Raw genomic sequence first — 24,379 nt, 5'->3', positions numbered from 1 at the left:
GACAACATTTTTTGAATAGCAATGGTCCATGGACCTCCGTGTGATCCTGTGTGAGAGCACAAACGACAGAGTGGCTGTGACCCCCCCTTAAGTTCCTTCAGAATTTGAAGCTCATGGTACCGAAGGACTCTGAAAAGTGGGGACATGGGCTCCACACTGACAACATATGGAAGAACCACAGCCAGTGTAGGTAAAGGAGAAGTTACTTACCTTACAGTAATGTGAGTTCAACATCTTTTTGTCCATACAGGTGCTCCACTGTAGGACGTGCATATGCTCGTACACTCTTGATCAGAGATTGTAAAGTAGTGCTCACAGGCCTGCGCAGAACAGCACCTCGTATTCCAAACGAGGGGATATAGGCAGGAGCAGGCTTGTCGCCGCTCAGTTCCTTCACAGCCATGAAGCCAGAGACTTCACAGCAGAAGGAAAGGAAGGTGGGAGGTGGAGCACCCATAGGAACAAAAACATTAAGAACTCTAGTTTCTGTAAGTAACTTCCCCTCCAAGTATATAGTGGTTCAGTGGATAAGCATAAAGCAGGGCCTGAGGCCATGGAAGTATCAGAGCATCTCCAAGAAAACTGAAGCTGTAACCTCCCTTGGAGCAAAAACAGGTGACATTTGGAGTTGTTCGGGGTGGCGAAGAGATCTACTCATGGCAGATCCCGGGTCTGGCACATACTGAAAAAGACAGTCATTCAGATCCCATTCGTGATCTTGCCAAAAGCATCTGCTCAGGGAATTTGCAACTGTATTCTGAAGGACTGGTAGACCGATTGCTGATATGCTTATTCACTGGGAAAAACACCAGTTCCAGAGTCTTAGCAACTCTGCACATAAAGATTGGTTGGCTCTAGTTGGGGGTCCGGGCTGAGGCAGGGAATGGGGGGGTGGGGGCAGGCTCTGGGGTGGAGCTGGGGATGAGGCGTCTGGGCTGGGACCTCGCGAGGGGAATTAAATCCAATAGTAAGAGGTTTTATAGCCATATAAATAGGAAGAAAACAAAGAAAGAGGAAGTGGGACCGCTGAAGAATGTAGATGGGGTGGAGATTAAGGATAATCTAGGCATGGCACAATATCTAAATGAATATTTTGCATCGGTCTTTAATAAGGCTAATGAAGGGCTTAGGAATAGAGGGAGCAGGACAGAGGGGAATAAAGGAGGGGCGATTGACATTACAGTATCAGACGTGGAAGCCAAACTTGACCAGCTAAATGGGACTAAATCGGGCGGACCGGATGATCTTCATCCTAGAATATTGAAGGAACTGGCGCGAGAAATTGCAAGCCCCTTAGCGATAATTTTTAATGAATCTGTAAACTCGGGGGTGGTACCGTTGGACTGGAAAATAGCTAATGTGGTTCCTATTTTCAAGAAGGGGAAAAGAAGTGACCCGGGTAACTACAGGCCTGTTAGTTTAACTTCTGTAATATGCAAGGTCTTGGAAAAAATTTTGAAGGAGAAAGTAGTTAAGGACCTTGAGGTGAATGGCAATTGGGACAAATTACAACATGGGTTTACGAAAGGCAGATCGTGCCAAACCAACCTGATCTCCTTCTTTGAGAAAGTAACAGACCTTCTAGATAAAGGAAATGTGGTGGATCTAATATACCTCGATTTTAGTAAAGCGTTTGATACTGTGCCGCATGAGGAATTATTGGTTAAATTGGAAAAGATGGGGATCGATATGAAAATCCAGAGGTGGATAAAGAACTGGTTAAAGGGGAGACTGCAGCGGGTAGTACTGAAAGGTGAACTGTCAGGTTGGAGGGAGGTCACCAGTGGGGTTCCTCAAGGTTCGGTTTTGGGTCCGATTTTATTTAATCTATTCATTACTGACCTCGGAACCGAATGTAGGAGTGGGCTGATAAAGTTTGCGGATGACACAAAGTTGGGAGGTATTGCCAATTCGGAGAAGGATCAGGATATTCTGCAGGGAGACTTGGATGACCTTGTAAATTGGAGTAGTAATAATAGGATGAGATTTAATAGTGAGAAGTGTAAGGTGATGCATTTAGGGATGACTAACAAGAATTTTAGTTATAAGCTGGGGACGCATCGGTTGGAAGTGACGGAGGAGGAGAAGGACCTCTGAGTCCTGGTTGATCGCAGGATGACTGAGTCGGCAATGTGACGTGGCTGTGAAAAAAGCTAATGCGATCTTGGGATGCGTTAGGCGAGGTATTTCTAGTAGGGACAAGGAGGTGCTGCTTCCGTTATACAAGGCGCTGGTGAGACCTCATTTGGAGTACTGTGTGCAGTTCTGGTCTCCTATGTTTAAAAAGGATGAACTCAAACTGGAACGGGTACAGAGAAGGGCCACTAGGACGATCCGAGGAATGGAAAACCTTTCCTATGAAAGGAGACTCGAGGAGCTCGGTTTGTTTAGCCTAACCAAAAGAAGGCTGAGGGGGGATATGATTGCTCTCTTTAAATATATCAAAGGGATAAATACCAAGGAGGGAGAGGAATTATTTCAGCTCAGTAGTAATGTGGACACGAGAACAAATGGATATAAACTGGCTGTGGGGAAGTTTAGGCTTGAAATTAGACGAAGGTTTCTAACCGTCAGAGGGGTGAAATTTTGGAACAGCCTTCCGAGGGAAACGGTGGGGGCGAAAGACCTCTCTGGCTTCAAGATTAGGCAAGATAAGTTTATGGAGGGAATGGTTTGATGGGATAACGTGATTTTAGTCAATTAAGCATTAACGTGCGGTCGCTGGTAAAATGAGGGTCCGGCTGTAGAATCTTGCCTGTATGCTCGGGGTTCTACTGATCGCCATATTTGGGGTCGGGAAGGAATTTTCCTCCAGGGTAGATTGGCAGAGGCCCTGGAGGTTTTTCGCCTTCCTCCGCAGCATAGGGCAGGGGTCGCAGGCTGGAGGATTCTCTGCGACTTAATTTAAAGACTTCAAGGGAAAGTGGGTGGGTCAGCTTTTGTGGCCTGCATCATGCGGGAGGTCAGACTAGATGACCATATTGGTCCCTTCTGACCTTAAAGTCTATGAGTCTAAATAACAGTATAGATCCACACTGCGTTCTGTGGAGAAGCAGAATCTCAGTTTTTCCTACAATGAAAACTTACATCCCAATTTTTCTATTCAATACCTTATCCTAAGACTTACCCAGAAAAGCCAAACTCTTTAATTGCATTCGAAAGCCAGTTCAGGGTTTCCGACTGGTTTTTAGGATTCTTTTGAGAGAAAGCCATGGACATAACCTGGAATAGAAAGGAAAATTGAAATCTTTATTGTCACTGATGGATCAGATGGAACACCCTCATAACAGAAGAGTGGTGGCACCTGCTAAGACTTTGCAGTGCTGTTAAACCGAGATGGATAGGGATATATGCACAACAGAATTAATGCTCTACTGTAAGGAGAGAGTGGTTGCAATAAGGTATATATCTGAAGAAGAGACAGTTATGAGCTACACTAGACAGCCAGAGGTAATCTCCATTCATTCCTCACTGACCTGTTCAGCAGTCCATGGCAACAGACATGCTTCTGCTATTGCTGTCATTGCTTCTTTTGCGTTACTCCCACATTTCACATCACCAATCTTGTCCACGAGACCATCCAGCACAATTTGGGCTGATGTTTTGGAAAAGTTCCCCTTCTGAGCAATCAGGGCAACTATATGAAGCTTCATTTGCATTACCTGGGAGGGACAAACAGGACAGCCATAATACTAGGAAAGTAAATAGACTTGTGTGCTGCTATATGCTCTAGCCTGGACCACAATGCAGCTCAGATTAGCCTGAAGTCCTGTCAAACAAAATCTCAGAAGACCCCAGTAGAAATAGAATAAAGAATAGGTTTACAGATACTATGGAGTAATAACTAGCAGGACACTAGTAACTACTAGAGCAACATCTCACAGTAACACTGGAAGTGTTTTAAAATCTTACAACCCACCATATTAAGATTTTGTAAATCACTTAGCTTGGACAGGAAGACAGTCAGATTCACTTTCTGGAACAAGTTAACAATTTTCATCAATATATTTAAAAGTGCTTTACAAAGAAGGATACAGATAGAAATGTACAGAGAGGCTGTAACTTACCAGCAGTCATACCACAAGTCAATAGCAGCAACATGTCTGCTGACTTCCAGTCTGGTGCCCTACCTACTGGACTGGCACGTCTTATTCAAATTTATAAGAAAGCATAATTTACTGCAAGTCCTGGGTTTCACTGTTAAATGCTTTAAAATTTAGCCATGCCAGTGTTGTGAAGAAAGGTGCTCCATCATTAAAACTGATATTCAAACTTCAAAACTGATCTTAGAGATGAGAAAATACAGATCAAACAGAAGTGTGGGGATCTTCTAGAGTGTTCTACAGGCTTCTTTTCATGGAACACCACTACTTAAAATCCACATGCATCCTTCAAGCAATATTTTCAAGTTACATGGATCATCTCATTGTTATACAGGCGAAAAAGACAGTTACCTTTTCCGTAACTGGTGTTCGAGATATGTTGCGCATGTCCATTCCATATTAAGTATATGTGCTCGCCACATGCACAGTGCCAAAGTTTTTCCCTCAGCAATATCCATAGGTGACTGGCTCTGGCACCCTCCGGAGCGGTGCTCACATGCCATGGTACAAGGGGCATAGCCGGCTCCCCCCACCCTCAGTTCCTTCTTGCCGGAAACTCTGACCGTGGGGAAAGAAGGGTGGGTTGTGGAATGGACATGAGCAACACATCTCAAAGAACACCAGTTACGGAAAAGGTAGAATAGGAGTTCATGGTCGTGTAGATTGCAACACAACTCCGCCGAACCCATCATCGTGCCTGGCCTGCTGAGTGATGGCATAATGAGTGGTAAACATGTGAACAGAGAACCACATTGCAGCTCTACAGATGTCCTGGACAGGGATGTATACCAGGAAGGCAGCTGAAGATGCCTGCGCTCTCGTCGAGTGGGCTCTGACAACCAGTGGCGGTGGAACCCCCACCAGGTCGTAACAGGTCCTTATGCGCAAGGTAATCCAATTGAAAATCCTCTGCGAGGACACTGGGTGACCCTTCATCCTATCCGCTATAGCGATGAAGAGTTGAGTCGATTTTCAGAAAGGCTTTGGCTTTCTACTTAGAACGGACCAAGCCCTCCAGATGTCCAGGGCATGAAGATGCCTCTCCTCACTGGTCTGGTGCAGTTTGGGACAGAACACCGGGAGGAAGATGTCCTGATTGATATGGAAGGTGGAGACCACCTTAAGTAGGAAGGCCGGGTGGGGCCGTAACTGAACTTTATCTTTGTAGAAGACCGTGTTCAGAGGTTCTAAGGTCAAGGCTTAAATTTCAGAGACCCGTCTTGCAGACGTCACCACCACCAGAAACGCGACCTTCCATGACAGGTGGGAAAGGGAGCAGGAACCCAGCGGCTCAAAGGGTGGGCCATGAGCCTAGAGAGAACCAAGTTAAGATCCCACTGCGGGACAGGCGTCCGTACCTGCGGGAAGAGTCTCTCGAGCCCTCTCAAGAATCTGACAGTTATGCCATGGGAAAACACCATTTGTCCTTGGATCGGTGAGTGAAAAGCGGAGATGGCCGCTAGATGCACTCTAATGGAAGAGAATGCCAGGCCCTGGTTCCTCAAATGAGCAGGTAGTCCAGGACAGCCTGTATCGAAGAACCTGAGGGAGAGATGCCACGCTCAGACCCCCAGCGGAAAAACCCCGTCCACTTGGCGAGGTAAGTCAGCCTGGTTGAGGGCTTCCTATTCCCCAGGAGGACCTGTTGGATTCCTTCCGAACAAGTCTGTTCCTCCGGGTTCAGCCATGCAGCATCCACGCTGAGAGATGGAGGGACTCGAGGTTGGGGTGTAGGAGCCGGCCATGGTCCTGTGGCAGCAGGTCCGGGAGGTTGGGCAGGGGTTCAGGGAGTGGGTGCTGACAAGCTCATGAGCATGCCGAACCAATGTTGGCGAGGCCATGCCAGGGCGATCACGATAACCTGTGCTTTGTCTCTCAATCTTTGCCAGGACCCTGCCAATTAGTAGAATCTGAGGGAACGTGCACATCAGGCTCCCTGACCATGACAGGAAGGCATCAGAGAGGGAGCCCTTGCTCAGACCTTGCCAAGAGCAAAACCAGGGGCATTTCATGTTCTGTCTGGTAGCGAACAGGCCACTTGGGGAGTTCCCCACCTTTGGAAGATCATGCAGGCTGGATGGAGCGACCACTCATGATGAGAGGAGAAGTCCCTGCTGAGCTGGTCCACCAGCGTATTCTTGACACCAGGAAGGTGACAAGCTTCCAGGTGGATTTCATGGCTGATGCAGAAGTCCTGTAGACGGAGTGCCTCTTGACAAAGTCTATGAGCTCGCTTCCCCCTTGCTGTTGATGTAGAACATAGCGGCTGTGTTGTCCGTCAGAACTGCTCGGAGCTCTTTGACGTTTATGTGCAACTTCGCCTCCTCTTGGGACCACATCCCCTGTGTATGGAGGTAGCAGAGATCCACATCCCAGCCAAGGTCCAAGGCATTCAACACCAATGGAGTGAGGGGGGTTGCCGAACAGACCCCTCTCCAGGACTGTCTTGCGGATGGTCCACCATTGCAGCGAGGTAAGTATCGCCTGGGGAATGGTAACGATCTTTTCCAGGGGGGTCTCTGGACTGGGAATAGACCGTCCCTAGCCATTGTTGCAGGGGCCGCATCCGGAGCCTGGCATAGCAGACCACGTAAGTGCATGCTGCCATGTGACCCAGGAAGCACAGACAGACCCTGGCTATAGTCAGAGGGAACATGGAGACTTCCGCGATGATGTTCGGCAACATCTGGACCCTTTCCAGCAGCAGGAACGCCCTGGCTGAACTCTATTCTCAGCACCAACATTGACTTTGTCATTTCCCAGCAGGCCCAGAGAGCAGCATGTGGCCTGAAGCACTGCAATATCCCTTTGTACTTGAAACCTAGAGCTGCCCTTAACGAGCCAGTCGTTAAGGTATGGGTAGCTCTGAATACCCCAGTGCCTGAAGTAAGCCACTACCACCGACATGCACTTGGTAAACACTTTCTGTGCTATCACCAGGCCGAACAGGAGGACTGTAAACCGGTAGTGGTGGGGGCCCCCCCACTGTAAACTGGAGGAAGTGTCTGTGTCCTTGAAAGATAGCTATGTGGAAGTATGAGTCCAAGTCAAGGGCAGCATACCAGTCTCCGGATCCAGGGAAGGGATAATAGAAGCCAGGAAAACCATGCAGAACTTTAATTTCTTTAAGTACTTGTTCAGGTCTCGCAGGTCCAGGATGGGCCGTAGACCGCACTTGGCCTTTGGGATTAAAAGTACCAGGAACAGAACCCCTTGTTCATGTACTCACGAGGAACTTCTTCCACAGCACCTACTGGTAGTAATCCCTTTACCTCCTGCGTGCGGAGACGCTCATGAGAGGGGTCCCTGAAAAGGGACGGGAAAGGTGGGAGAAGGGGGGGGGGGGGGTAGAAAGGAACTGTAGGATATAACCCAGTTTCCCTGTACTGAGGACCCACTGGTCAGAGGTTATAGCCATCCAGGCAGGAAGAGGGAAAGGCAGTTGGAGAACACAGGGAAGGATGGATCCAGTAAATAATCTGGTAGGTAGCCCTCAGGCACACCCTCAAAACGACCGTTTGGCCCCCTGCTTTAAAGGTCGAGCCTGACTGGGCAGAGGGTAGAGGCGGGTGGCTCAGGCAGCGCTTGTAACCCTTGGCTCATTTATGGGGGCTGGTCCTGCCAAGGCTGACTCCCCTGGCCCTGCGACTGCTGTGGTTTGAACTGCTTATGCGCCGGGGCGTAGAAACCCAACATTTTTAGGGTGGTGCGGGAGTCCTTGAGGCCATGCAATTTGCTGTCTGTCTGCTCCGCTAATAGGGCCTGCCCATTGAAGGGCAAGTTCCGCATTGACTGCTGGGCTCCGGTGGGCATCCAGAGAGGAGCAGCCAAGAGGCTCACCGCATGGAGATAGCGGAAACCATGGCGTGGGCAGCAGCATCTGCAGCGTCTGACGCCGCCTGGAGGGCCACTATGGCTGCGGTCGTGCCCTCATTGAGGATCGCTCAGAACTCCTTCTTGGAAGCCTTGGGGAGCGACCCTTCGAACTTGGCCATGGCTTGCCACATATTGAAATCATATCAGCCAAGGAGGGCTTGGAAATTGGCCACTCTCAACTGAAGGCTGGAAGATGAATAAACCTTTCATCTGAAAAGATCCAGCCTCCTTGAGACTTCATTTTTGGGGGTGGGCCCAGGTTGTCCCTGCCTCTCCTTGTGGTTAACTGCCTCGACCACAAGGGAATTGGGGGTGGGAGTACAAGTACTCATGCCCTTTGTCACAAACTACTTGCATTTGGCTCTTTTAGAGATAGGGGTCAGGGAAGAGGGGGTCTGCCACAGGGCATTAGTGATCTTAGAAACCCCTTTATGAAGGGGTAGAGCCACCCTGGCAGGAGCCGATAACATCAGAGTCCAAGAGCTCTTCCAAATCCTCCACCTGAAGCCCCAGGTTAGAAGCAATCCTCTTCAGAAGTTCCTGATGCGCCTTGGCATCATCCTGAGGAACTGGGCGAGGGGGGTCCCGTGATGTCCTCGTTGTCGCCAGACAATGCTGATGCCAGTGCCACGGGAACCCCCATGTCCATTGGTGGCCCAGCAACTTGCTCCCCTGGGTCCTCCTGGACCTGCGGGGTCTTACCCCCTGAAGTCTCCAGCACCAGAGGGGGATGGGATACTGAGGCCGCTGGCCTCTCCGAGGCTCCCGACACAGAGTAAGCAGCCTGGAAAGGCTGGGTGAGCCCCCAAGGGTTCCACAGATACCATGGCGCCGGACACTGCACTTGGGGCAATGGGACAGGTTTTGGTGCTGATAATGTAGTTGGCACCATCGGTACTGGGGCTTGTCCCGCAATCAGCTGGAGCTACCAATGAAGCGGTTGGTCCCGGGCGACCAGGATGGGGCTGAGCGGTGGCTCTTGTCTGACTGGTGCCAGTTGCTGCATCCCGAAGCCGACCTGTCCAAGCGAGACTGTCTTGGTAGGGCTCTCGGGGACTGACAACATTCAGAGGATCTGCCTCACACTACTCGACCGGTACTGGGATGTCGAATGAGACCAGGAGCTACTACAAGCCAGTTGCCGGGAGGATCATCCTGAGTAAGGCGACCTTCCTTTTGGAGACAGATGATGGACCAGCGATCTCCGGTACCCGATCAGTCCTGGGATTGGCTCTGGGCCCTTGAAGATGGTTGGAGCTGGTCCTGGAGCACTTGCCAGGTGGTGCGTGCCTTAGAGGGTCTGTGCCAATCTACCAGCGAGGTACGCCTTGAGTCTCTCAATCGGTGCCCCCAGTGCGGGGACCAAAGAGGGCTCCGCTGAGCCTGCCTCTCCCGTCCTGAGGCAGGACAGCTGTGGGTAGGTGAACATTGGAGGGACGTCCCTCTCGATGGGGAATGCTGAGATGGGGATACATGCATAGATCCCACAGGTTTTCCCCAAGACTGGGGTACCACAGGAGCTGGTGAAGGGCAGCGCCGGGAGCATCAGGATCTCTTGAGCTGCTTGAAGGGCTTTGGGCGTCGACGTCACCTGAAGCTGGCCAGGGCCACACTACTATCCGGAGTCACAGTCAAGACATAGGATGGGCTGCACCACTCGACTTGAGCTGGGGCCCAACTTCCCAAGGGGGATGTTGAGCTGCCCGACACGGGTCTTGGCTCACCCCCACCCTCTCCTTTCTAGGAGGTAGGAGAGCTTCTCCTCAGTCTTTTTTGGCTTCTTGACCGGAGCCGTGGAGGGAGACCGGTGCTGGCTCGTGGACAGCGCCAGGGGAGCCCTGCGCACAGAGGCCACAGTGCTCGGTGCAGAGTTGGACCACTGCGCCAGTGCCGACTCCATTAGGAACACTCTTAGATATACTGAGCTCCTTCATCCTAGGTTTGAAGGACTTGCAGATATGGCACTTGTCACTTACATGCCCCTCACTTAAGCACCTTAGGCAGCTGGTGTGTGGATTGCTGACGGGCATAGGCCGTTTGCAGCCATTGCAAGGCTTAAAGCCTGGGGACTGGGGCATGCCCCGACCGGGTCCCATTCGGGACTAACAGAGTTTGAGAACTACTACTAAGGGTAAGTTTCAGAGTAGCAGCCGTGTTAGTAAGGGTAACTAAGGGTAACTAAGCAAACTACTATGTATAACTATTTTACAGAATTTCAAAGTTCGCAAGAACAGAGAAGGAATCAATGCTAGCCGAAGCAACAGACGTTCCAGCACTGTCATTGGCAGCAAGAAGGAACTGAGGGTGGGGAGAGCTGGTGGCGCCCCTTATAACGTGCCATGCGGGTGCCGCTCCAGAGGGCACCAGAGCCGGTCCCCCACGGATACTGCTGAGGGAAAAACTTCTGGCACCAGTGCATGTGGCGAGCATACACACCTAATATGAAATGGACATGAACAAGCACTCGAAGAAGAACTCAATTTTCTTCTCTTGCTGACAAAGCCACAAAAATACAGCTGTTCATATTTTACCCAAGAATGGATGGACAAAAGGACTTCTAGAACTACTTTTAAAACTGAAGTGCTTCTATCACTGCTTACACCAAAAACTCTTGCGCCTTCAACCACTGTTTTATCTGATATAGGAGCATTATGCTATAGCTATGTTAAAATCCCCAGAACATTTTAACTGAAATCAACTGAAAATTTATATTGGGTATCAAAAATATTTTCTACAAAAGCCCAAGTTCAGGCCTAAATGAAGCTAACAGTATTTCTTTAAAGGTGGTCTCTAAACATGAATTCCTTTAGATTGTTCCCCTATTACAAAGGCATGAAGAAAAACAAGTTACTTGGAATGAAGTGCCCTACTAAGAATCCTAAAGCAGAAACTGACATGCTCAGTTTGTATTTATTGACTAAGCAATGAAGTAACCGGCCACCAGCAGTTGCGTTTTTATAGCTTAAGATCTGCATTTCTTTTAGCAGGTAAGAGGGTGTACAATGGAGTAACAGACTATTGTTGTAGCAAGAGACTGCAATCAATTATATATAGGAAAAGATAGTGGTCTACCTGAAAGTTGGTTTCCTTCCACCCAGGTTTCTTGGCCAGCATCCTCACCAGAGCTTGGCAAGGCATTTCACTTCTCTCCATCAGTTCTACGGCCTAAAGGGTCAAAATCAAATTAACCATTAGGTCCAAAACATGCAAAATAAAATCCAAGGAAACTATTGGGAGTGAGATTTGCAATTTAGGCTTCTCTGCAAGATAACAGGACTAGTCTGGATTTCATTTTACACCAAGGGGAGCCTATGAGCTGTTATGTCCTTTAGACAAGAGCTCTTTTTAATGCATTTGTATTTATTTCCTTCATTTTATTTAACGTGCGCCCATACAACACTCCAAACATATGAGCAGCCATGCCCAACAAGTTTTTTTAAATGGCAATATTGTCTTGGACAAATAACAGCATCCTCTAAAAAAAAAACCCAGTAACTATTGAGAGCTGCATCACATACCCAGTACCGTTTCAACAGAGGTTGCACCAGACAACTCCTCATAAGGATGGAGTCTAGACATCTTGGACTTAAGTGTCTACTTTGTAGCTTTTAAAGCTGCTCTTTAATCCATTCCAAGAGGGGAAGTTGCATCCTAGTGAAAACGTGAATGCTTAATGATTGCTTAGAGGCTAGATGCTGCTCCAGACCCCATCGGACTATGAAGTGCAGCCCTTTGTGGTAAAAGGGATATGCCACTACACTTAAGCCTGTTTTTATGCCAAATACTGAAGCTCAATAGCAGTTGCAATAGGATACGAAATATTTGCAGATGTGCAGTAGCTGCCTTTTAAAGTAAGACTCAGTCCAAAAGCATCACATGGTAGAGATGCTTTAGGGAAGAAAGCCAGCTCCACACTAAATAGAGCAGTGTCTAACTCATAATGCTTCATTTGTGTCCTTCCAGGGGAGACAATGGAGATCCCTCATATTCCCAGCTGTAAAGGCTGATGTAATAGGATGCAATCAGCTGGCATTTGAAACTAGAAGTTTGCCAGCCAGCATTTTGTATTTTAATTGCTGCCTAGTGTGGAGCCAGCAGGGATGTTGGTAGATTGTGGCAGACATTTGCAGTAGTCAGAGTAACAGGTTGAGACTAAATGGCAGCAGAAAGTCATTAATTCCAGTTTTTCATGCTTCCTTCTAAAAAAAAAAAGTCATCCTCTTACTATCCGTTGCACAGTACTTACCTTCTGAAACTCCTCCATGCAGGCAAGTCTCTCCTTCCAATTACCACTATCTAACTGCTGTATGCAAGAGGCTGGGAGGACAGCTGAAGCTCTCTCTTCACACACTTCTATCTGCAGACAGAATACAACAAGGTTAACACTTTACTGCATGCTCTCTTGTATACCAGTCAGTAATCTGATTATTAAAGTGCAGGAGGGCATAGAGATAACCATGCCTCAAGGAACTTGCAATGTAGGAGACCAATTAGTAGATCCACACGGGAGATCGAGAGGAGGAACAATATTTTCATTAGTTGAGATGACTAATGTGGATTACAGCTTATAGGCCTTGTGAAAGTGGTATTCAGGAGGCATTTAAATTATGAAAAAGGATACCAGTGCATTGTGATAGAGGAGATCAATCTAAGCATAGCGACCAGAAAAAGTTAATCAGACATACTGGGAGAAGAGCAAAGCGTAATCTTGTGCTGTCTTCTCTTAGTTTTAGAGTTAAGCAAATTTTAGTGCAGCTTTGCAAATATTATGAATATTTAGTCAGGGAGGCACAAAGTCAATCAGCAGGAGGACTGATAAAAAGGGGGAGGGGGGGAGAAGAGAGTGTAGAGAAGACATTTTACATGTCCATTCTAGGAGAGGGGATGAGTAGCACTTCGCAAGTTTATTTTAGTGCATTATCCACAAGGAGGGAGCTTATATCATTCATTCACTCCCACTAGGTTCTTCATCTGCATGTCCCTCAAGGGCTGCATATTTGACAGCCTGTCAGACGTTCAATTTTTACACCAGTAGCATCAAATGACTAGGAAAATTCTCATTTTTAGGACTCTCCACACAAATCTAGAGCATGAAGGCTACACCAAGGAGTTCAAACACAATAACTTTCTTTTTATTGCTGCTCAGCACACAGACAGCTTCCTTGCGGGTTTCTAACTTTTTCTTGTCCTTCATCAGAACATAACTACTGCTACAAACTATACATCTCAGTCTGAAGCACTTCAGAAAGAGTTTGAGACTTTTGCAATTTAATCTGAATAGCCCAGGAGCAGATTAGGTTTTCAATAGGTAGGCCTGAGCAAATCACTGAACTATCTAGGGTATTTCAGTCTAGGTTTCAGAGTCAAGCTCCAGGATACTCTTAGGTTTCCAAGGCTTTTAACTCCAGACAATAGAATTTAGTTACACACCTGGTAATTCCACAGAAATTACATCTCAGCCTCCCCACTCCTCCCAACAGCTCAGTTCAGCTGAGAGGCAAAAGGACTCTCACTTAGGCCACAGTCAAGTTCATAAAAGTCCCCACTAATATTTGAATAATGGATTGTACAGAAAATAACCTGATTGTGTGTTTATTAGAGGCTTCACAATTCAAGATTAACAGTTATGTACAGTTCTTCACACACTGTCCCAGTTTAAACCCATTGCTTTCCCCTGCTTCAGGTGTTTCAATCCCAACTTCAGGGCCATTAAGTCTACAAAATCAAGAGAATAGCCCAACTAGCACGGCTTACATGATACTGCATTGCACTTTGCATTTCAGAATATAGTACAGTACCTACCGAGAGTTCAGGTTCAAATATCTCTTTGGTCTCAGATCCTTTCTTGCCTTTAGTTCCAGCACCTCCTGCACCAGCAGCTGCAGCTGGCTTGCCTTTCTTGGGAGGGCCCCCGGACTAAGGAGGAAACAAGAGTTAGCAAGAATCAAGCTCTTAATTCACCAGAGTTCAAAATCAATACTTAAAATCAAAGGGTCTTGCTTTCCAACATTCCATACTCTACTTCCAAGGATACATTAAGGCCGGTGTACTCTATTTTTTGTCAAGGCCCAATTTCTTGGTAAAGGTATAGTCAAGGCCCAGACTCTGGAGAAACATTTTTCACACTGCAAGAACCATGATAGTACTAAGTAAACAAAAAGATTTTGTGGTCCGTTCAAAAGTGTCTGGCCATCTGGATTTGGCCCAAAAAGTCTGCGTACTGACTACCCCTGCAATAAGGAGACTTACGTCTTCAGTAACAATGTAATTGGACAAACAGTAGCAGTGTGCAACAGGCAGGGTGATAACAATGAACAGGCTAGCTCAATCAGACGTCATATTTCCAGGACAGTAAACTTCAGGAGTTGGGTCAAATAATAGTGAGAAGTTAAAGGCAGTGGAAATAGAAGGATTAATGTTTGAAAAGGGTTCTAGAACAATAAGTTAATCAAATCAATTTCCTTTGAGGTTGCAGTTAGGCATAAAGTGTGGCTGGCAGTCTGGAAAAATAAAATTAGTTTTTCACTACAGAACTAAACAGGTGTTTTGAGACCCCTGATCAATTTAAATATTCACTTCTGCATTCCTCAACAACTGTTTGACCAAGCAAAGGGAACTGAAGGGTGCTAAGACAACCATGTATTGCTTAAAGCTTTTTAAAATGTAATGATCAGTTTTTTTATCCAGACTGGTGGTTTACACATTTGATAATCAGGAAGATATAACACTCCAGAGCATATTTATTGCAAGACCAACATATTGTCATTGAGTGTGTTCTCTCTTCAGCGATGTGTTAGTATTACACTGGCATGCCCAGTTGCATTATTGCTTACAGAACCCTTTGAAAGTATTAATTGGGCTATCTGCAGTATCACATCATCAGGACTTGGCATTAAAACAAGCACGAAATCATTTAGTGGACAGATGAAAAATGGTGGAATTCTCAATTCCACACCAGATTGCTTTCTGAAAGAGTACAGGATGCATTCTTTTAAAGCCTGTTACTGCATACCACCTACTCCTGAACAAGAGGTAGAACAGGAACAGAAGAAAAGATTTGTTCTGATTAACTTGTAGATTAGATTTGCAGAGGGCTGCAACTGGAAGAAATTTAATAGGCCAACTTTGGGTTTTCAAGCAGTAACTATCTCAGGCCATCATGTGCGAGGCAGACTGTCTATATTCCACTTACCTTGGCAGCAGGAGCCTTTTTCAAAGGTCCTGATTTGGCTGAAGTGTCTTTTGTATCCTTGTCCCCAGCAGCCCCTGAAAGAACTGGGGTCTTTCCAGCAGCAGGTCTGCATTCCTTTTTATCAGCTGCTCCACCTGTGTTCTTACCATAAGCCAGCTCCACCTTTTCAGCACACTCTTTAATCTAAGGAACAATGTTAAGAGACCAAAGCCATTTAAGTACAGCTGCAGCATCTAACCAGTCAAAGCCACCAATCCAGAGCCAGCTCTGAGCCACTACAGCTCCAGGAGCTACATGAAAATCATACAACTTGTTTTACTGCCAAAAAGCTAATGCTATTTAAGCAGCACTTAGCAACGTTAAAAGGACAATGGCATCAATTTGAACTTCTAGTCCACACAGTACAGTTTCTTAATGTGTGCATACAACTCCCATTAATGCAAGTGGAAGATGTGTATATAGAAAGGAAGACCTTATAAGGAGGTTAAAAGCAAAGTCAGTCTTTAGAGCAGGTATTACTGAATGACTGACTATATAGTTTAAAGCTTATTTAACAAGCCTGTCAGCATCTGTACATAGGTGAATACCTCACCCTGAAGGGACAAGTCCATACATAGTGTTATGCAGGATTTGAAGCTTAACTAGGGTCACAAACCAGATGGCAGAGTCCCAAATGCCACCTGGCAGAAAGGACATAAGATAGATTTCTGTTACAGACTCCACAACTTCCAAACCAATAATAGAGGCCTCGTATCTAGATCAGGATTTAAGGTGCGATGTTAGCTAATGTACACTAACTAACAAGTTTTAGAAGTCAGTGCCTTCAACAATCCTAAACTGACCAAGTTACAGCTGGCAGGTGGGGGGAGGGGGGAGTGAACATCACACTTTTAAATACTAGTCCACATTAAGCCTGAGATAATACACCTTAGAGATGGATTATTCCCTACATGGGTTTTAAGAAGTTTGTTACCCACCAACACACTAGGACACTGCAGAGGTATGAAAGCACTTCACTAGCCACTACATATACAGCATTCTGTCCAAATCCATAAGCTCACCCGATCAAGTTTGAGTTTGTCCACATCTGCTAGGAAAGGGTTCACAGCTTTCTCTCCAGCCACCTTCAGAGCTGTGCCTAGAGCTTCAAATGCAGCATCTCTAACTTCAGGGGCAGAGTCATTGATATGCTGTTGAGAGGATTCATTTGTAAAGAACAAGGTGAGTACTAAGTACTATTATAAATTATAATAGCAATGCCCTATTTTTACTGGAAATACTTGTGGTGAAGAGTGGATTGTATGAAGGGAGGAGGTATTAGTCTAGTCCACTGGCGACTAGTTATCTTAAAGCTATTGCTCCCCTCCGATTTCATTTTATGACAGAGTGGTAGAAGTTTAGTTCAGTGAAAAAAACTTATACAATGTCACAAGCACGCCTAGTCACTGGGAGTCTCTCCTAAGTCAGTGATTTCCACTCTTTGTCCTAAAACTCCATCTGTACCATAGGGAAGAGTCTTTTCCATTCAGGAAACTAAACAGGACCAAAGAACATTATTCCACTGGAATAAAGGTAACTAGCCTCCATTGCTGCAGGATAGTTGTCACCCAACCCTCCCAGTTATTCTACTTGCTGCACCAGAATATGCAAAGCTTCACTACATGGTACATCCTATCAGAAAGGCTTCTCACCCAATCCAATGCTTCCATCAAAACACACTGCTTCCTACAGAAATATCAATCCATCCTGTTTTACCTTAAGAAGAGCAGCACAGAAGGGTTTTAGCAGGCTCTTTGGCAGGGTAGAAGGTATACAGTGACGAAAACTTCTTGCAATGAATAGGGATGTCTGTTGCTTGATTGTTGGGTTTTTGTTATCCATCACAGCCAAAATATCCTCACTTATGTTCTGCAATGTAGTCTAAAAGGTTTAACATGTGAGGTGGTTAGCTTCAGAAGAGGGATAGGAGAAGAGTCTTCTCAAACAACCGGCATGATCAATTCTCAGTAGCACAGTACTGAGAGAGTTTATAACACTTGTCCTTACCGTAAGGAAGATTGCATCTATGGCTTCCTGCAGGGCCTGCACGACCTGAGGCTTCTTCTCTTTAAACTTCTCCAGGATAGTTGGGACCACCTGTTTTTAAAAAGGACACACAATACTTCAATTGCCTAATTGCAGAAAAAACAAAAACCCTCCCCAATGTGACACTTCGCACCCTCATGATTCATCAGTGTATGCACATAGTTAAGGATTCCTCAACTCGCCTCCCTCGCCCCTGCCACAGGGACATAGCAATGGTAAGGAACCAGCTCCTGCTGGCCCTATATGCCACCATTATCACCACCCGAAACAGCAGGGCACTGGACTTCACTCATTTATGACCATTTTAGAAAAATCTCCGGTTTGTTTCTAAATGTCAGAGAGGCTGAGACACTTCTCCTAACACCTCCCTCCAGCAAAAGAGCCACCACCAGGAAGAAGGCTGCCTAAGGGCTCTGCCCTCTGAGGAAGGAGCCCTGAGCCCCAGTCCTGCTCTTCCAGCTTTTGCTGCCACCTGTTGGCCAGAAAGCCACTTTACAGTTGTAATTCAGCCTATAAATAAGTACTTATCACCCCTCTTCTCTCCACTCCATCTCTTCCCCCAAGCAGGTAAGAGCATTAAGGACATCATGATACCAGAAAGTTTGTGTCAAGGAAATGGATGCCTGATACCATTAATGCCTCCCATTTTTGCTGGACTCATCAGTACATATTGTCATTATTTCCATTGTTATGCCACCATGATTACAGCATACCTACAACTACTTTAGGAACACACTGCTCCAGCACCACACATTCCCTCGATTCAACCAGGTTACAGTTGCTAAAAGGTATCCAACAGATCTGTTTTTCCTATGGCATTTTTCTACCCATAAAACTTGTTCCTCCACTCTGATCATTCTATGGCCCATTCCACCTATCAGTCCAAAAGGGGAGGAACTATACAAATAATCAGCACAGCCGATGTAAGAAACTAGATTCCAGACATTTAATACCTATACACTGCATGGGACTATTGCCTTAGCATGAGCTGGAAGCAGCCAGCACGAAGCAAAACAAAAAATTAGGAGATTTCAATGTGCCTATTGAAAGACTGCAGATGCAAAAGCTCAGAAACCCATCTCTTCACTCACCTTCCTAGGGATCTTACAGGTCATCTCCAGGCCAACCCACAGACCCTGAACCTCATCTTCAGCCTCATCAGTATCAAGATCATCACAAACCAGCCATTGTCTTGAACAGACCACCACATCATTAAGATAACAGTCAGGGATCTGTCAGCTTCCAGGTAACAAGACTTATGATCCCAATTTGACCACAAAGACTCACTGATTCCAACAAATTCCAAGGTATATGACAGGATAGCTGCACTCAAGACAAGGAATTGAAGACCTGGTAAAACCCTGTATATTAGCTTGGAACATCAACACACTGGTATCCTTAAGGCCCCTTCCTCCTATCACCCATACTGACCCACTTGGTTTTCTGAAACTCAGCATCAAATGAATAGAAGAGATAGAAACTCAAGCACCAGCACCGAACACTGATTGATATAAACAGGATAAAACAATTAATCCCTCCAAACCTCTTTTGGCCTGGAATACATCCGCCTGATAATGCTCCTATCAGCCTCCACTAAAGCTACTAAATACCACCCAAAGGAGCTATACAAGGCAATAAACTACTTCAATCCTAAGTGCCGATGGTGCTCAGTTCTGATGCTGGTTAAATGCTGTGAAGAACTGTCATCCTATTTGGCTGAAAAGATTATGCACATTCCGGAAGACTTCCCAAAATATCTGGATCTGACCCACTTATACCTACCAATCTACAGCCCTGCTTGCATTCCTGGAGTTCAATACATTAACTCGGCAAGAAGTGCTGGACAATCTAAAGAGTCTTGACCCATGCCCTTCCTGGCTTGTGAAAAAGTCATGAGCAATTGATACCACTCCTGGCTGAAATAGCCAACATGTCATTCAGGGAAGGAATCGTCCCCTCCTTCTTCAAACAAGCAATAGTCTGGCCAGCACTGAAGAAACTTGCCCATGTGTTGATTTTAGCCAACTACTAGCCAGCATCAAGCCTCCCATTACTCAGCAAGCTCTTAGACAAGCTAGTCTAAGGCTGAGTTCAAGTTCAACTAATTGAAGCTAATATTCTAAATTCTAATATTCTATCCAGCAGAGTCTGGATTCAGGACAAGACACGAAACTGAAACCACTTCAGTAGCACTGACGGATGATCTGCTGTCACTGGCTAGAGGACAGACATTCATTTTCTGGACCTCAGCAGCATTTGATATTGTTGGCCATAAAAATATTTCCACCTCACCTGAAAGAAGCGGCATGGTAATGCACTAAAATGCTTTGAGACATTCCTGGAGGGACACATTTGAAGAGTGGTGATGGGAAACTGCATTTCCACCGCCAGACCACTCATTTGTGGAGTCCCAAAAAGATCAATTCTCTCTCCAATCCCATTCAACATCTACATGCAAACTACTAAGCGAAGTAGTCAGAAGACAGACTCAAGCACCAGCAATATGCAGATGAAAGACTGTTACTCACCTTCTTGTAACTGTTGTTCTTCGAGATGTGTTGTTCACCGAGATATGTTGTTCACCTCCATTCCAATCAGGTGTGTGCGCGCCGTGTGCACAGTCATTGGAAACTTTTCCCCTTAGCAGCTCCTGTCAGGTTGGCGACCTCATGGCGCTCAATATATGACCCTGCTGACCCGACACCCCTTCAGTTCCTTTTTGCCGGCTACCCCAACAGAGGGGAAGGAGAGTGGGTATTGGAATGGACGTGAACACCACATCTTGAAGAACAAGAGTTACTCCCCTTCTTGTAACTGTCTTTTCTTCAAGTGACTGTTCACGTCAATTCCAATCAGGTGACTCCCAAGCTCTCCCACGGGGGTGGGGTCGGAGTTAAGGAATCACTGACTGGAGCACCGCTCTGCCAAAAGCTGCGTCGTCTCTAGCATGCTGGGTGATGGCATAATGGGTGCCAAACATATGCACTGAGGACCAGGTTGCCGCTCTGCAGATCTCCTGGATGGGCACCTGGGCCAGGAAAGTGGTGGTCGAGGCTTGAGCTCTTGTTAAGTGTGCCGTAACAGCTGGGGCTGGGACCTTAGCGACCTTGGTACAGATGCAGTCCGTAGTCTTCATCCAGGAAGAAATGTGTTGTGAGGAGACTGGAAGCCCCTTCATCCCGTCTGCCACTACTACAAAAGCTGGTTCGACTTCCTGAAAGGCTGTGTGCTCTCAATGTAGAATGCTAGCGCTCTCCGCACATCTAGTGAATTAAGCCTCTGCTCCTGTGTATTAGCATGTGGCTTGGGATAGAAAACCAGTAGAAAAGTGTCCTGGCCAATGTTGAATTGGGATACCACCTTGGGCAGGAAGGCTGGGTGTGGCCTGAGCTGTACCTTGTCCTTGTGGAAGACTGTGTGTGTGTTTGGGGGGGGGGGGCGAGGGCGCTCGGCGGGGTTCAGAGGTTAACGCTTTCAACTCCGACACCCTCCTGGCCAATGTGATGGCAAACAGAAAGGCCACCTTCCACAAGAGATACAGAAGGGAACATGTAGCCAGTGGCTCGAATGGGGCTCCCATTAGTCTCGCTAGGACTGGGTTGAGATCCCAAGCTGGTACCGGTGGGCAGGACTGTGGATATAGCCATTCCATGCCCTTAAAGAAACGGCCCACCATAAGGTTGGTGAATATGGAGCACCCCAACTCTCCCGGGTGGAATGCTGAGATGGCAACAAGGTGTACTTTGATGGATGATCCAGCCAGGCCTTGCTGCTTCAGATGCAGTATAGTCCAGGATGAATGATATATATGCCTGAAGTGGGGGTATGTGACTGCGATCACCTTTTCCATTTGGCCAGATAAGAGGCCCTGGTGGAAGGTTTCCTGCTACCAAGGAGCACCTCCCTCACCAATTCCGTGCATTGGAGTGCCATTGAGTTTAACCATGAAGCTTCCAAGCCATGAGATGGAGGGACTGGAGGGCCGGGTGAAGCAGGTGGACATGGTCCTGTGTAATCAGACCAGAGAGGGTCAACAGTGCGATCGGGGTGTCCACTGACAGCTCCAGAAGCATGGTGTACCAATGTTGGCGTGGCCATGCAGGAGCCAGCAGAATTACCTCCGCCTTGTCTCTGCGGATCTTGAGGAACCTTGTGATCGAGTGGTATCAGAGGGAAGGCATACAGTAAACGGTTCCCCCAGGGTATCATAAATGCATCAGAGATAGAGCCCAGACTGTGCTTTTTGAAGGAGCAAAACGTTGGACACTTCCTGTTGCTCCTGGTGGCGAATAAGTCTACCCTGGGAAACCCCCACCATGGGAAGATGGAATGTATAACATCCATCTGGATGGACCACTCGTGACTGCGGAATGACCAACTAAGGTGGTCCACAAGCTTGTTCCGTGTTCCTGGGAGATTAGCCCACTCCATTCACCTGGAGGCGTCCTTACAAAAATCCCACAGGTGGAGAGCCTCCTGACAGAGAGGGGAGGAGCGGGCTCCGCCCTGCTTGTTTATATAAAACATGACGGTGGTGTTGTCGGTCAACACCGCCATGCACTGACCTTGCAATATGGAAGGTCTGGCAGGCTAGTCTCACCGCTCTGAGTTCCTTTATATTGATGTGGAGCGGTATCTGACTGTGACCACCTGCCCTGAGTATGTAGGTGTCCTAGGTGTGCCCCCAAACCCAGGTCTGATGCTTCCATTACTAAGGTCATGGATGGTCGAGGAGTGCTGAATGGGACTCAGTTGCAGACCACGCGAGGGTCCAACCACCAGCCTAGGGTATCTACGACTCGCGCCGGTACTATTACTACTGAGTCTAAACTGTCTCAACCTGGGTAATAAACTGAAGTGAGCCACGCCTGGAGTGGCCTGAGCCTCAGCCTGGCCTGCCTGATCACATAGGTGCATGCCGGCATGTGTCACAGGAGACTGAGGCATGTCCTCGCGGTCATAGTAGGGTATTTTCTGAGAGTCTGAATGACATGTGACAGTGTTTGGAATCTGGGCTCTGGCAGAATAGCTCTTGCCTGAACTGAGTCCAGCACCACCCCAATGAATTCTATTCGTTGGGTGGGTGACAATGTTGATTTGTCCACACTGAGGAGACGACCTAGTCCCTGGAAGGTGTGTCTGACTAACTGGACCTGGGACTCCACCTTCTCCCTGGAGCACCCCCGCAGCAGCCAGTTGAGGTAGGGATACGCCTGCACCTGTCTCTTACGGAGAAAGGCGGCGACCACGGACATGCACTTGGTGAACACCCGGGGGGCTGTTGATAACCCGAATGGGAGCACCGTGAACTGATAATGTATGAGATTCACAATGAACCTCAGGAAATGTCTGTGAGCCGGCCAAATGGTTATATAAAAGTACGTGTCATGTCGAGGGCAGCATACCAGTCCCCCGGATCCACAGAAGGAATAATTGCGCTCAGTGAGACCATGCGGAACTTCAACTTTACCATGAACTGATTGAGTCCTCGCAGATCTAAGATGGGTCTCAGACCCACCTTTGCATTGGGGATTAGGAAATAATGGGAGTAGAATCCCTTGCCCCATAGCTCCTGAGGAACCTCCTCCACTGTCCCTATAGCAAGAAGCGATTGCACCGCATGAATAAGGAGTTGTTTGTGAGAGGGGTCCCTGAAGAGGGTGAGAGGAAGGGGAGGAAAATGGGAGAGAATATCCCACCTCTACCGTGTGAAGAACCTAGTGATCCGATGTTATATAGGACCATGCACGGTAGAAGTGGGATAGATGGTTCAGAAAGCGGGGGGAAGGATCCGGGATAGTGGCTGGTATGCCGTCCTCGGGCATCCCTAGAAAATCCTTGCTTGGACCCCAACGATGGCTTGGTTGGGCCCTGCCCTTGGCCTGAGGGAGGGTTGGAAGGTCTACGTTTATTATTCCTGCCCCTACAACAGTATGTATCCTGCCTTGGGCAGGGCTGGTATTGTCTCTGCTGCTGTTGGGGCTGAGGCTTGAAGGGTTTTCTCTGGGTAGCAGGAGCGTGCATCTCCAGATATTTCATAGTTGCCCTTGAATCCTTTAGGCTGTGAAGCCTCAAGTCTGTCTGGTCCAAAAACAGCCCTGCGCCCTCAAAGGGAAGGTCCAGCAGGGTCTGCTGAACTTCCAGGGGAAGCCCAGAAGCTTGGAGCCACACGGTTCTCCTCATGACCACCCCAGAAGAGATGGTATGTGCCGCAGAGTCAGCTAAGTCAAGGGAGACCTGCAAGGATGTCCTGGCCACTGCCTTCCACTCCTTGAACTCAGCCTTCGACTCAGTGAGGAGCAACTCCTTGAATTTGGACAGAGTCCCATGAGTTAAAATTATACCTGCTGAGGATAGCTTGTTCGTTAGCTATCCTCAGCTGTAGGCCCCCTGCAGCATAAACTTTCCTGCCAAAGAGGTCCATACATTTGCCCTCTTTAGCCTTGGGAGCTGGCGCCTGCTGCCGCTGGCACTCCTTCTCATTTACTGCCAAGTCCATCGGGGAGTAAGGGTGTGGGTGGGAGAATAAGAATTCATATCCCTTGGAGGGAACGAAGTATTTTCTCTCCACACCCCTGGAGGTGGGTGGAATGGAGACTGGAGTCTGCAACAGGGTATAATAATTGTTGTAACTAGTTTTAATGACCGACAACGCCACTCTGGAAGGGCCTTCCTGGGCAAGAATGTCCACCATCAGGTCCTCTGACTCAATGGACTTTCTCCACCTGTAGGCCCATGTTACTGGCAATGCAGCGGAGCAGGTCCTGGTGTGGTCTGTGGTCAATGGGCAGAGGACCTGAAGCTGATGCTCCTGCCACTGCCTCATCAGGCGAAGATGACTAGGAAGCCAGTGGAGATACAGGGTCCTCGTGGCCCACTCTTTGTCCAGGTTGCTCCTGGGTAGCATTGGTGTCCAGTGGTTCGGCACAGTCAGATGTGACCTGGGCTATGGGTGGTTCTGGAACCGGTTCCGTTGTCCCCTCTGTAGTATGAGGGGGCAGTCTGGATAGGGTCACCTCTGTAGCACAAGGGGCAGGTCTATCCACCAGTGACCGTGCAGGATGATACCCAGATATCATGGACTAGAAACCCTGGAAGGGGTACCCTGGGCCTGATGGTAAAC

General features: G+C 47.5%; 1 protein-coding gene across 1 annotated transcript in view; it reads right to left on the bottom strand.

Annotated features, from left to right (window-relative positions):
- CKAP5 (cytoskeleton associated protein 5) overlaps window positions 1–24,379 on the bottom strand; it is a 98,581-nt gene that overhangs the window by 41,546 nt on the left and 32,656 nt on the right. Inside the window, exons 10-18 of the mRNA XM_065402314.1 lie at window positions 17,218–17,307; window positions 16,927–17,091; window positions 16,233–16,361; window positions 15,172–15,354; window positions 13,782–13,895; window positions 12,226–12,336; window positions 11,052–11,144; window positions 3,477–3,662; window positions 3,128–3,222 (exon numbers count right to left, since the gene is read on the bottom strand). Of these exons, the coding sequence (XP_065258386.1) occupies window positions 3,128–3,222; window positions 3,477–3,662; window positions 11,052–11,144; window positions 12,226–12,336; window positions 13,782–13,895; window positions 15,172–15,354; window positions 16,233–16,361; window positions 16,927–17,091; window positions 17,218–17,307 (1,166 nt within the window). The remainder of the gene's footprint in view (window positions 1–3,127; window positions 3,223–3,476; window positions 3,663–11,051; window positions 11,145–12,225; window positions 12,337–13,781; window positions 13,896–15,171; window positions 15,355–16,232; window positions 16,362–16,926; window positions 17,092–17,217; window positions 17,308–24,379) is intronic.

Source organism: Emys orbicularis, chromosome 4 (genome assembly GCF_028017835.1).
Source record: "Emys orbicularis isolate rEmyOrb1 chromosome 4, rEmyOrb1.hap1, whole genome shotgun sequence".
NCBI lineage: Eukaryota > Metazoa > Chordata > Testudines > Emydidae > Emys > Emys orbicularis.
Note: the sequence above shows the minus strand (reverse complement) of the source record. Positions and strands in the feature narration are given on the sequence as shown.